Source organism: Saccopteryx leptura, chromosome 1 (assembly GCF_036850995.1).
Source record: "Saccopteryx leptura isolate mSacLep1 chromosome 1, mSacLep1_pri_phased_curated, whole genome shotgun sequence".
Lineage (NCBI taxonomy): Eukaryota > Metazoa > Chordata > Mammalia > Chiroptera > Emballonuridae > Saccopteryx > Saccopteryx leptura.
In genome coordinates, this window is record NC_089503.1 from 195,860,761 (window position 1) to 195,873,798 (window position 13,038).

Sequence of the window (13,038 nt, forward strand, 5' to 3'; positions counted from 1 at the left end):
TGTAGGAGTCACCTTCCCAGAGGGACCTGCCTGCTGTCCAGCTGCTGCTAAGCCCGGGCACATCACGGGCGACGCTGTCTCTTTGGAAAGCGCACAGTGAGCGGCACACACAGACGCCACCGGTCACTAAAGAGCAGCGCCGAGTGCAGAGCTCTGACAAGCCCGCAGGGCAGAGCGCGCCTTTCCCCCTGCGAGCACTGGCATCTGCCTTCTGACTTGGGACATTGTTCTGCTATTTCTTTGGTGTAAGTTTATGTTTATTTAAAGAATCCCAAACTTAATTTTACCTAGTAGTCCTCTGCAACACAGCACTAATTTATTATCAACAGAGACGGTAAGAAACCCACCCCGGTGACAACCATCTGCGGGAGCTACAGAGCAAAGCTGAGTAAGGCCGGGCTCACAACCCGGAAGCCACCTTGGTGGGCAGGGCTGGGGCAGGGGGGGGATGTGACCGCAGACACACGTGGGCCCAGGGCAGGGGCAGGGTCAGGACACATGGAGACGACCCCCTGGCTCACAAGAATACATTCCTCCCCAAGGGAGGAGGAGCAATGGAAGCAGATCTATAACCACACGCCTGCGACAGATCGCTTCAAAGGGCACGTCTGGCAGCAAAACCGAGTGGATGAAATTCTCAAAACTCAAACAGCCACACGTCCAAGATGTGACCAGTCCCATGTGACCATCTGGCTCTGAAGCAGTGAACAAGCCCCACCTCTCGCGCAGGAACGGCACGCGACTCACGTGTCGTGTTTCATGTACACAGGACGGAGAAAATGAGGTACGCAATATGGTTCCTCTGTTGTTAAAAGGCCTGAGTCTGCCAATGTGTTCAAGACTTGAAAGAAACACACACTCTGTCCTGACTCCCTTCTCAAGTGAGCCTGACGTTCACAACACACACTCTATACACCCTCCTAACTCTGCGTGATTCTCAGGGGATGCTCATTTGAACAGGGAGCACAGAGGTAATGCTGAAGGAGATGAAGGGAGCTCACCCCCACGAATGCCACCGTGTGATCGACGGCTCTGTCGTGCAGGGGAGCTTGCCAAGGGCAGGGACCAGGTTTCAACACAGCAAACACTGGACGAGACACACCCCCCGGGCAGCCCAGCCCCGCACGGCCCAGCGTCCCTCAGTGCAGTAACACAGCTGCCGTCTCAGGAGACCACCGGAAGGCCTGCTGTGGCCCCGCTCATACCGACAACCACGCACAGTGGGGACCGAGGGGCCACTAACAGGGACCGCTGATGGGCGACGCAGGAGCAGAGAAGAGAAGCCCCTGGACACATGGACACTGCACATGTCCACCCATGTGAGCAGCCAGCCAGATGAAAGCATCATGTGCTGGGCACAAGCTCTTGCCAACACTCTGAGGGTCAACGCCAAGCAGAAACTACCAAGAACAGCTTTCTGGCTGTGACAGGCCTGCCCGTATGTACAACTGATGTGCTGTTACCAGAATCTGACCTGGAGGCTGGGTCCCCTGTGGAAGGAGGGCCCCAACTCCCTTTCTGGAGACAACAGAAACCTGTGTGTGTCCATTCAGGAGAGACACTGGGCAGTGAGTGTTGGCTCAGCTCACCCAGGCACACGGACATGTCCTGCCCTGCGGGGTGCCAGGGTGCGTCTCTGGGCTGCTCTGCACACCAATGAGGGGGCCCATGCCTTCGCCAGGACATTACTGTATGTCTGAAAGGACTAAGAGCACTGGGCTCCTCAACAATTCTAAAAGCCCTGTCGCTGAGATTCTGCGTGGACAGTGCACGAACTCACTGATGCTTTATGGAAAGTCAGTGGATGAAGCCCCAGGCCAGCGCTGCACCCTGGAACTGCACACACACGTTCAGGGGTGTGCCGCAGGCCGGGCAGCGGGTCACCTGTCCAGTGTCCCTGTGGCAGTACCGGGGGAAGCCGGAGGGCACCGTGTGGGCGCATCCACGAGACAACGAGTCCTAGAACAACGCAGTAGTGTTTTCCTAATTACTATTGTTTTCGGCTCCAAGGATACTGAGGAGGAAATGGCAGGCATGTCGTGTACCTGAGAAGTTCCTCGTGGCGAGCATGGTGGTCAGGATGGCGCCCTGTCAGAGAGAGGAGGCCCAGTCAGTGTCGCTGGGCAGACCAACCCACACGCCGTCCAGGGACAGTCTCCCGGCCCAGCTCTGGTCAGGGGGTCTGCGGCCTGCCGCTGTCTGAGCTCCTAGGCAACGGGCCTCTGGGTGGGGCCAAGGGTGTGGCAGACACGAGGTTCCTATGGCAGCTGTCCCTCTGCTGGGAGGGGCTGTGCACACGCGGTCATAGCCCCTCAGCTCTCCCTCATGGGTTCGATTTAGGGCGCCCCGGATCCCCAAGACCCAGGAGACAAGCTCCAAGGTCCGAATGGGCAACAGAACCTGCTGCTCAATCCACCCGCTGCCCCTCCTGAGACGCTCTGTCTCACCTTCAGTTTCCTTCGAGCGTTGAACTTCTTCAAGCAGTCCACCGTCTCCTGTCTGTGCATCATGGAGGCCACGGTGGATCGTTGCTGCAGGAGAAGGAGACACTGACCCAGGACCCGCTCTCCTTCAGCATCACCAGGCTCCCCCCCAACACGCCTGTGTGGTGCCGTCATCACCGCCCATCACCTCCCTGCCCACTTCTACAGGATGCCTTGTGTCAGTCAGCGACGTGCCCACCTCTGCTGCCCAGGCCTAGAAACCGTGGCCATCTACATCCCCAGTGCTATGCTATTCTTTCAGCCTCCCACGGCCACTCTTCCCTGCGAGGACGTCCTTCCAGCCTCCAACCACGGCACTGTCTCCTACAGCTGCCTAATGATAACTGATGAGCTCTGTCTACTCTTTCTCCTGGGAGGCATTTCATCTGGGGCCACTTCCTTAGCTTCTGCTCACGAAGGTCATCAGTCATTGGAGGTGACCTGCCTGCGACACCGCAGGAAATACTTAGTCGTCTATGCAAACCAGATTGTCCATCCCAAAGTGAGTTTTTAACCATCATAAAATTAACTTTGTCAAATATCTTGAGTCAAAATTCACTCATTCACTCACTCACTCATTCAATCTCTGTCTGCAAAAATTATTTCACACCCGTGAAAAGCCCTGTGGGTGAGCCCGTGGCGCCCAGGCCCGGGGTGGCACTCACGCAGATCCAGGGATGCTTCAGAGCCTCAGTTGCTGTGATCCGCTTCGCGGGGTTGATGGTCAGCATCTTATTGATGAGGTCTTTGGCTTCAGGAGTCACCGTGTCCCACTCTGGTGATGGAAACTTCAAAATAGATATTTATAAAAAGAGTTTAAAAAACAGATTCAGCCTGACCAGGTGGTGGTGCAGTGGACAGAGCGTCAGACTGGGATGCAGAGGACCCAGGTTCGAGACCCTGAGGTTGCCAGCTTGAGCGTGGGCTCATCTGGTTTGAGCAAAGCTTACCAGCTTGGACCCAAGGTCACTGGCTCGAGCAAGGGGTTACTTGGGCTGCTGAAGGCCCATGGTCAAGGCACATATGAGAAAGCAATCAATGAACAACAAAAGTGCCACAACTATGAGTTGATACTTCTCATCTCTCTCCCTTTCTGTCTGTCTGTCCCTCTCTCGGACTCTCTCTCTCTCTCTCTCTCTCTCTCTCTCTGTCACACACACACAAAAGAAACAACAAAATAAAACAACCAGATTCACTCTGTCGAACAGATACACTAATAATTTCCTTGAGAAGTAAATTTCTTCATAAATACACTTTTTGCGTGAATTATGCTGTATCTAGAGCCACCGATGTAGATAAAAACACCCCTATGTGCATACACTTACTAACTGTACACTGATGAACAGTAGCTGGTAAGGGACAGATATATACACCAACGTGCCTATGATATCTATTTAGTAAATATTTTATACATCTTAAAATGAACTCAACCTTTTTGTCTTCTTAAAGTATCTTTGCTTTGAAAATGAAGTTTTATGTGATCCTCCTATTTGCAGAAATCAATGAAGTTGAAAGTTGTCACATGCACTCACACCTTCACACTGTCACGCCAGGGCGCCCTGAACAGGGACAGCAGACGTGGCAGGAGCTGGTGTCTGGGGGATGGTGGGAGGGTGTGGGCCGTAAGGCCTCCAGGGGCCTATGCACCTCTGCAGGCTGGTCTGCCACGCCCGGCACTACGATCATGAAAGGACCAGTCCCTGTAATTGCTGTCGGAGACACCTTCACATTAGTCCCTTTATAATAAGGCTACTCATCCTGGGTCTCTCTACATGAAATTTGTGTTGATAATTATGCAATCTCACTCTCACAAAATTAGCATCTTTAGTAGAAATACTCTTAGGGAAGGGTTAGAAAACTTAACATCACTTTAGTTTCCAGAGAACAAATATTCAGTGTTCTGCAGAAAGTCCTGGGAAGAGCCACGGTCCCTGTGTCCCGGCCTGAAGTCACTTCCCTTTCTGTAGCTGTATCAGGGGAGTCTGTGACCCATGGGCAAAGCCACAGTTGAGGGCATGGTGCTGACTCTCTCATACTTATAAGCTTGGAGTGTCACACTCGCCACTCTAACTCTATGTTTACTTTGGGCAGTTGTAAACGTTGCTAACAATTAGGGACCATCAGGAACACTGTGCCGTGCAGGACTCTGGTGGCAGAGGGTGGGGCTGCAGGTAAAGGCGGCCCTCCCCTCTCCCACGGTCACCAGGTTGCGTGTGCCGTATGCCCTTCAGAGGGGCCTCACTCTCGTCCATCCGCAATGGCGGGGCAGGCGCTAGCCATGGCCACCAAAACAACAGTCTGTCCCATTACTGGTCTTCCTGGACAGAGAGCTTCCAAGGGGAAAGAACACACATTTGAAACCCTCATGGCACAAACGTCTATCTGACCAGAGTACGTGGACAGAAGGCAGGGGCTCACAAGGCCGGCAGCATGATTCAGACCACACGGTCCTCTCACCTCTGCACTGAGATCCTAATGCGCAGAGGGGGGCCCAGACCACCTACTACTAAGCACGCCAGCTCACACGTGACACACGTGACACCAGGGGAGAGGCACGTCATGTACAGACGTGCTCATTGGAGGAGAGAGACCGTGTCCGTGAGCAGCATGAAGCCAAGAAGGGAAAACAGACGAGACCTTCCTCGTCAGTTGGAACGTAAGCGTGGACGTGCGCATACACACACGTGTCCACTTTCAAATAACCTCATGACACGTGTTGGGATTGGGATTTTCAAATGTGTCTCGATGGTAAAGGTCCTCCTTCAGGTGAGGAGGCAAATACGACAAAACAGTCAACGTGACACGAACAGGGTTCCACTGCTACAGGGGCCACTGCCAGTGATGCTGGTAGGTGGCTGAGAGCCATGTGGCCAGCACTGGGGCGACAGTCAAACAAACAGGTGGGAGCCTCCCCTAAAGCAAACATGCTTTAACTTTTAGGCATTAGGAGGCACTAAGAGCCAAAACATTCTGACAAGAGGTGCTGCCTTGGGGACTTCGCACTGTCCCCCCTAAGCCCCAGCAGACACTGGCGACGGTGCGCAGTGAGCAAGCCCTCTGCCATCCTCACTGCTTGCCCTGGGAGGGAAGCCGTGACGGCTGCCTGAGATCGCGGCCCAAGCGCCGTGAGCAGGTGCGGGGGCTTGGTCACTCACGGAGCAGGACGCCTGGGGAGAGCTCTGAATGCTACTACGTACGTCGTAAGCTCCAGCTTTGATTTGCTGGTAGAGTCTGTGCTGGTCCTCATCCCAGAAGGGTGGGTACCCCACCAGCAGGATGTAGAGGATGACACCTGCAGGGGGGCATAGGAGACAGTGTCAGGGCACCCCAGTTGTCAGCCAGTCCCTCAGTGAGGGCAGGGCTGCTGGGCGCCCAATCAGACACGTGGGTGCCTGGGGACACTGGGGAGGGCAGTGGCCACCAGCCCGGGCACCCCACCCACACTCAGGCCTACGACTGCAGGGGACGGCCACGTGCTCCCCAGCCTTTCCGTATACCACCCTTGCACACGTGTCCGTTTAGAGCCCGTGTTGATGCTAGTCTGCAGGCTCATCTACAACTCGACCTGTTACAATTCTCAATCATGCCTGACCCAGCAACACGCCAGGTCAGAGCCTTGTGCCTGACAGGCAGGTCTCGGGGGCGTGGACGACCTGCAGGAAGAGGGGTCCTTTCCTCCTCGACCACTGCGGCCACAGAGGACGATTTTGAGTGACCCCTGACCAGGTGTCTGGCAGAAGGGAGCGGCTCACCTCCTTCAAGAACAGCCCACTGCACCGTGTGGTTACCCGACGCACAGCGCACACAGGAGGGGTCGGAGAACTGATTCTTCCCGTTTACTGCCTACTTTTAGAAACAACACACTGCTTCCCCAGGCGGGGCAGCGCCATGAAGGCACTGATTCAACGTCTGACTCTTGCAACACATTCCTGTCATTTTTCTCATTTATCCTCAGTTGTCTCATCTTTAACCAGCAGAAGCCACTTCAGTGGGCTCCTGAGCCTGTTACAACAAGCTCTGCAGCCGTACAGCTTCCTTCCTGGATGACCAAGCTGCCCCTGGTCACTGGGGCTCTTCCTGTCCAGACTCAGGACCGGCCCTCTACTAGAGTCTTGGCTTCTCACGGTGGCAGATGCTACGTGGAGACTAGGTTGGTACTCTGTGGGGTGCCTGTGGGGTCTACAGGGTCCCTCAACAAATAAACTGCGGAGTGAGGAGAGGGAGAGAGAGAGAGAGAGAGGGAGAGAGAGACCAGGGAGGGACGGGGGGAGAAGTAAAACCTACACATTAAGAGATCCAAGAGACCAAACGGCAAAACTATGAGCATGAGAGCAAACTGAAAAAACTACCAGATACCTGATTTTAAGCAATCACTAAATTTTAAATGTTACCATTAAAAGAGACCGTTCCTTTGAGACACATGGAGCCTGCACAGGGTTCTGACAGGGTGCCTGGAGGGAGGGGTGGGCAGGGAGGGAGACCAGTGGGAGGGTTCTGTGCTGGTCCTCTACTCTGGTTCACATTTTCCACAAGTGACCACTTGACACAGTGTCGTGCAGCCGTGGCAGTGGAAGCCGCCAGTGCCCTCCCACCTGACCTGCACAGCGGCCATGCTCGGGGACCCCAAGACCCTCTAACTGCCAAATGGAAAGACAGTGCAACCAGGACACCCAGGTGGTTTCAACAAGAGCCAGGGCTGGAAGAGCAGTCGCAGTGAGAAGCAGGTTAGGACCACCGCCCCGGAAGGCTGCTCTTCGGGGTGCGGGGCTGATGCTGTGGGGGGCCAGGGGAACGGAGCGGAAGGCAGAACCGCAGCTCAGACATGAGACTCGACTCCTACAAGCCGACACTGAGGACACTAAGCCAGAATGCAGGAGGAAGTTCTGCAGAACCAGTGACCCAGTGAGCTCAGCTCATCAGGGAATCCCAGCAGCAGAACCGACCTGCTGCTGCTCACGGCAGAGCAGAGGGAGAACCCGCGTCAGCGAGGCCCAGCACTCACTGCAGTGATGGACTAGCTGCTTCCTGGGCCCAAGGCCAGGTCAACCCTAACGGCTCTGAGCGCACAGAATCCAGCTGAAGGTGGCGTCTGGTGTCCCGAGTACCGGCTGTCACGTGTCCCTAGTAACCGGGCAAGGTTTCTCTCAGCCACAGCAGCCTCGCTGCTCTGCTCAAAGGCCAAGCAACAGAGGTCGGCCGTGCCACAGCTTAGTCCCCAGAGGCCAGCTGTCCCGTCAGGCCACTGTGCTGCATGCCCTCTGTTACCGGGGGGCACTGCTTCTTACCACCTGCCACCCCATCACGCCTTGGGGGACGGCTGAGAAGTGTCTTCTCAGAGGTGCCAGAACCAGAAGCAGGTGTGCACTGTGTGTGACACTCTGCTGGTCATGACAACGGCGGTGACAAAGCATGTGTCACCTGACAACTAGGGTGAGTTTAATGTGCCTCTCCTGTCACTGGAGGTGACATAATAAAATGGTAAGATGATGCTCCAAACCCACAGCAGTGACCCAGAGATGTAACAAAAGGCAGGAGGATCTATTATGATGCTTCTGGTAGCGGGCAGTGAGGGTCACTTCCCCACACACGTGACGTTAGAAGAGCTGAGATACTTTGCAGCTGACTGTGTGACCCCAAGTGCACCTGTAGGCATGCAGTAACAGATGCCACAATCTCCAGGGGGACGGGAGCTGGCAGCAAACGTGTGCGGTAATGGGGAGGGGCTTGTCGCCAGGGTGGGGAGGGGCCTGTCGCCAGGGCGCATGGCTGCTTGTGGGAATAGTGTGAGGAAGCGAAGGTGAGGAGAGACTGAGGACATGAACAGTGGCTCCGTCCACGGCAAAGCTGGGGTTGAAGCCCAGATGTCCTGGGGTCTGCGTGCGTGCACACGCACACACGTGTATGTGCTATATCCACCCATCCTCCACCCATCCCTCTCTCCCTCCACCCACCCATCCACCCACCCATCCCTCCATCCATTGCTCCCTCCCTCCATCTACCCAATATTTACTTATAGTTTTAAAAATGCTGTATGTTCAGACAATGAGGAGGAAACAACTCTTTTTTCTATCATTTCTTCCTCTTCTAGTCATAAAAGTCAGCTCTTCCACCCTGTAACCTCAGGCTCACAGGCTGAACTCGGATCATCACAGGAGAGCCATGACTTCAAAGGCGAGCTCACAGCTGGACTGTGGAAACGCCCTCAGACAGAGGCCCAGGGAACTCCTGAGCTGAGCGAGGCGTGTGGTGAGTCTGATGACCTGTCCCAGTCCCTGCAGGGCAGGTGCCCGCGCTCAGCCCAGCAGCACTGGGGGTTGCTGTGACACCTCCTCACGCGGTCTGCGCCCAGCCCAGTTCCCTAGCCCACCGCAGAGAGACACCACTGAATGACGACGTCACGGTCGTACCACAGAAAGCACACGGCAGGGGCTCCTTACCGCAGGCCCACATGTCCACGGGCTTTCCGTACGGGTCTTTGCGTAACACCTCTGGGGAGAGGTACCCGGGCGTGCCGGCGAAACCTGTGGAAACAGAAGCTGGGAGTCGCTGCTGACCTGGTGCCCATGGTGAAGTGGGAAAGACACGGCGGCCCTCACTCTGTCCGTGTGGGGCTGTGCAGGACGAGGACACACCACCCCGCACGCCACAGAGGCCACAGAGCACCTTAGCTGTGGCCGCCGAGAGCAGCAGACACAGGCAGAATCCTGTAATCCCCCCACCCCGTCCAGAGGGCAAGTCGTCAGTTTCCTGTAGGAGGGGTGCCCCCCTGCACCGGGCACACACCCACTAAAACCACTCCTGTGTTCCTGCAGCTGCCCTGCACCCGGTCACCCCCACCCCTGGCCCAGACCCTTTCTTTAAACTAAATCACGTAAATGCCTGGGACGCTGGCATTGCACACAATGAAGAGCTCTGCTCTCTCCACAGAGAGGGCGCAGACAGGCAGGTGTGTGTGCGGGATGCGGCAGAGAGGAGTGGACAGGCAGTGTGTGTACAGGACCCGGCAGAGAGAGCATCAGTCAGTGGGCAGTAACTTATTCAGGCCAGACACAGAGAACCCATAGCCCGGTTAGAAATACCAGAATTTAAATTTGTTCAGTGTTAATCTCAACCTAAATTATAAAGAAACAAATTTCATCATAAAGACATTTCAAAATTATCAAAATTTTAGAGGAAATGGGCATTTTAGGGGAAAAAAAAAGTTAAGATGAAATATAATATATATCGATGTAGATATACTTTTTAATAGTTTTTAAAACAAATGTACTGATCGCAAAGGTTTGTCAAATGTCCTGCACTTCCTGAGCACCTGCTGTCCACATGCAACTCTGGTCTGGCGACTCTGCACGTGAAGAACCCATTTCCGCCCGAGTAAAACATGCCTGTGCTCCTTGGGCCTCTCCCACACCGTCTCACCCAGCCCGGCAGGAGCTCTGTGTGCTGTGCTCTCCTCCTACCTAACATCCCCCCACGTCACTTCTGACTCATACCTGTGACGTCAGCAGGATCGAGGCTCAGACCCAAGGTTTCAAGCTGGTCGCACCACCGTCTGGGCCAGGTAACCATTCCCATGTCCTTGGGGCAGGGAGGGGGTGCGGCCGGGGCCGCGGGGCCACAGGCCTACTCACCGAACCACGCCTGCTGGTCCCCTTGCACCTCGATGGCCAAGCCAAAGTCTGCCAGCTTCACGGCTGCCCCCTTGGATTTGCTAGCTAGAAGCAAGTTCTCAGGCTTTATTTAGAAGGAAAGGAAGAGACTGAAGTGAGAACCTGTTTCAAGTGGCTCTTCAGAACCGACCACGTCTGACCAGATGGGGGGAAGAGAGGCACACCTTGCCCTCTCTCCCGCAGTCCGTCCCTCCCGCCTGGGGCAGGCCAGGCTGGGAGTGACTCAGGGTCTACCTGTACATAGGCTCAGACAAGGGCACAATTGCACAGGCCAGGCTCCCGCGGGAGAGAGACCGCGCTGGGGCGGGGCAGAGGAAACGCCTGTCTGGACCTGCACGCGGGCTTCCCAGGCCCCCCCTCCCCGAGGGCCAGGCGTGGCCAAGGACCCCGACTCGGAAGCCTAGCAGGTACAGGCACTTTCAGCAGAAGGAAACTTGGCAAAACGACAATAAGAGCTGGACCAATTTACACACATTTGGCAAATAAAACTGCAAATTAAATCTGAGTTGACTTCATGACTTCAAGAATTTGGACCCAAACGCAGTGATCTGGACTTGTCAGTATTTCCAAATAATTTCTGTACAAATTTTGGAGTCTTACTCTGAATTATGTATTAAAATTGCTGTATTTAAGAATCTGTTTATTCTTAAAGGCAGAAAGAGTGTGATACTATTTGCCAAATGTTATAGTCAGCTTTTTTGTTCTGTATAAGCCAGCTTTTCAAACATAATTTACATGTCTTCAGAGTGACTGAAAGCATTCCTTGTGCGTGTATTGTCACATGTTGGAATACTACGAGGAAGGAACATGAGTTTTTCCTTCTTGGGCACTGATCATCACTCCAGGGCTGCGACTCCATGCTGGGGTCAGGCTGTGTCCACTCCACTGCTTCCCAGCCACAGCACCGAGACACATGAGTCCCTAGGGGAGCAGTGCTGTCCAGCGGGGTATCCCCTGGACTGCCTGTGCGGCTATGAGGATCAGGGAAGGGGCTGGTCAGGCAGGAAAGAAAGTCTGTCCACTCCCCGGGTCTGGAAGGACGTGGGGTTGGGCTACCACACGCACGTCTCGGGGTGGGTGTCTTCCACCCTGGGACAGGACCCAGTGAACGCACAGGTGTGTCTCAGGCTGAGCGAGGCTGGAAAACAATGGATTCTTCAAGGCCAAAACAATTGTCTAGAAATCTAAACATTCAGTCAATCAGATTGGCTTTGTTTATATACTGACAAACGCCGATTTCACATTTTTTCATAAAATTGGCAATTTTTTTTCTTACTGAATTAGTCGATTCTATTGTTTTGACCTTGTAGAAACACAGCCTAAACCAGTATTTAACTGATTAATTAAGCAAGCCATGCAAATCAGCAGAAGAATCATAGCCAGGACTTGCAGAAACCAGACTAAGTCACGAGTACAACGCTCCGTCGGGGCGTTCCCTGCTCCGGCCGCTCCTGCACTGCCATCAGACTCAGCGGTGCGGGCACAACGGTGGCTGCCGGGACCTCGGCAGTGCTGGAAGGGCGACGGGCGTTTGAATGACCTCATCCCTGAACATATGGTAATTTAACTTGGATGTTGGGATAAAGATGTCTCAAGATGATGAAATATATCCATGCTGAAGAAACAGTCAGCAAAACCTAACATTCAAAATCACCTGGAGCTGTTTTCTGTCAACACAGTACAGTGACCAAGCATGGAGTGCCACTGTCTGATTATTTTATCTTCACAACTAAAACCTATGGCCTACAATGTTCATGAGTTTTCTAATGTAACGAAGAGAATTCATTTCCAGCGACTGATTTATGGAACAATGACTGAGAAACACATGGAGCTGTAACAATGGTTTATTTCTCTGTAACCTTCACAGTCAACAGCACTGAGTGGCGAGACCTGTGCTGATCCACGCGGCCCTGATCTCATGTCACCGGGGACCCATCTCGGGCAAGACTTGCAGTCCCTGGGCAGCACGGCCAGCTTAGGTCTGTGACGGGAAGGGGCCCTGGGGTCTGCTGAGCAAATGCCAGTCGTCTCGGATACACTTACAGATGCCACGTGCTCTTCTCATTGCTCTGTCAGGATGCTCTGGGCCCTGCTGTGTGCTCTGTGCCCTCCCCACAAAGAGGAGACGGGCACCATGGGCCTCATCCTGCGGGGCGCCTGAATGCTGTGCGTGTTCGCATGGAGATGGGGTCTGCGGGCTCGCTGTGCAGCCCGTCACGCAGGAAGTCACAGACCCGTGTGGACAGGGTTCAGCCTCACACCTGTGACGACTGTTCAGCTGCAGGATGGACAGAAACGGGCGGGCTACTGTCCAGGCTTAAACGTTAATAGCACTGAAATAGGTTCACGCTTATATCTATCTTTTAGGCAAAACTAAAATACAGGAATTATGGAACACAACTTGAAAAATAAGTACGATTACTGACTTCCTTAAGAGATTATTCGCTTTATAAAATGTTTCATCACAAGACTGCTTCTAACAGCCAGTTTCAGTGGAACACGAAGTGTTACACAGATCTCACTTCTACACGACACCATGGGAAGGTAGGGTCCCACCATCCACGCAGCCTCTGCCTGAAGGATGATGTGCCACCAAGCTCCCCGGCGAGGATGCGACTCCCGTCCTGCCTGAGTGCAGGGAGGGGATGGGTTATACTCCAGAGGAGAAGGGACAGCTGAGACGGCGAAGCCCCTCTGCTCCCCACAGCCACTTCCTTCACAAGGGTCCCCGGCACTGTGGGTGCTGCTGTCCCACCACTTTGACTTTCTAAAGGAAACCAGAAAGGGGAGCTCGGGAACAGGCTTCCTGTGTGGCTGTGTCGGTGTTGTGAACGAAACAGGCAGTGAGGTGATGCAGAAGAGGCCTGGGTGTGTGTCGAGCGTGGGCC

The 13,038-nt window shown here is 54.3% G+C and overlaps 1 protein-coding gene across 11 annotated transcripts in view; it reads right to left on the minus strand.

Annotated features, from left to right (window-relative positions):
* Positions 1-13,038, minus strand: part of CAMK2D (calcium/calmodulin dependent protein kinase II delta) — a 132,137-nt gene that overhangs the window by 20,852 nt on the left and 98,247 nt on the right. For all 11 annotated transcript variants that reach the window (XM_066384041.1, XM_066384067.1, XM_066384093.1 and 8 more), the window contains 6 exons: positions 10,112-10,214; positions 8,921-9,004; positions 5,681-5,775; positions 3,149-3,271; positions 2,448-2,531; positions 2,046-2,088 (listed from right to left, as the gene is read on the minus strand). In XM_066384041.1, coding sequence (XP_066240138.1) covers positions 2,046-2,088; positions 2,448-2,531; positions 3,149-3,271; positions 5,681-5,775; positions 8,921-9,004; positions 10,112-10,214 — 532 coding nt within the window. The remainder of the gene's footprint in view (positions 1-2,045; positions 2,089-2,447; positions 2,532-3,148; positions 3,272-5,680; positions 5,776-8,920; positions 9,005-10,111; positions 10,215-13,038) is intronic.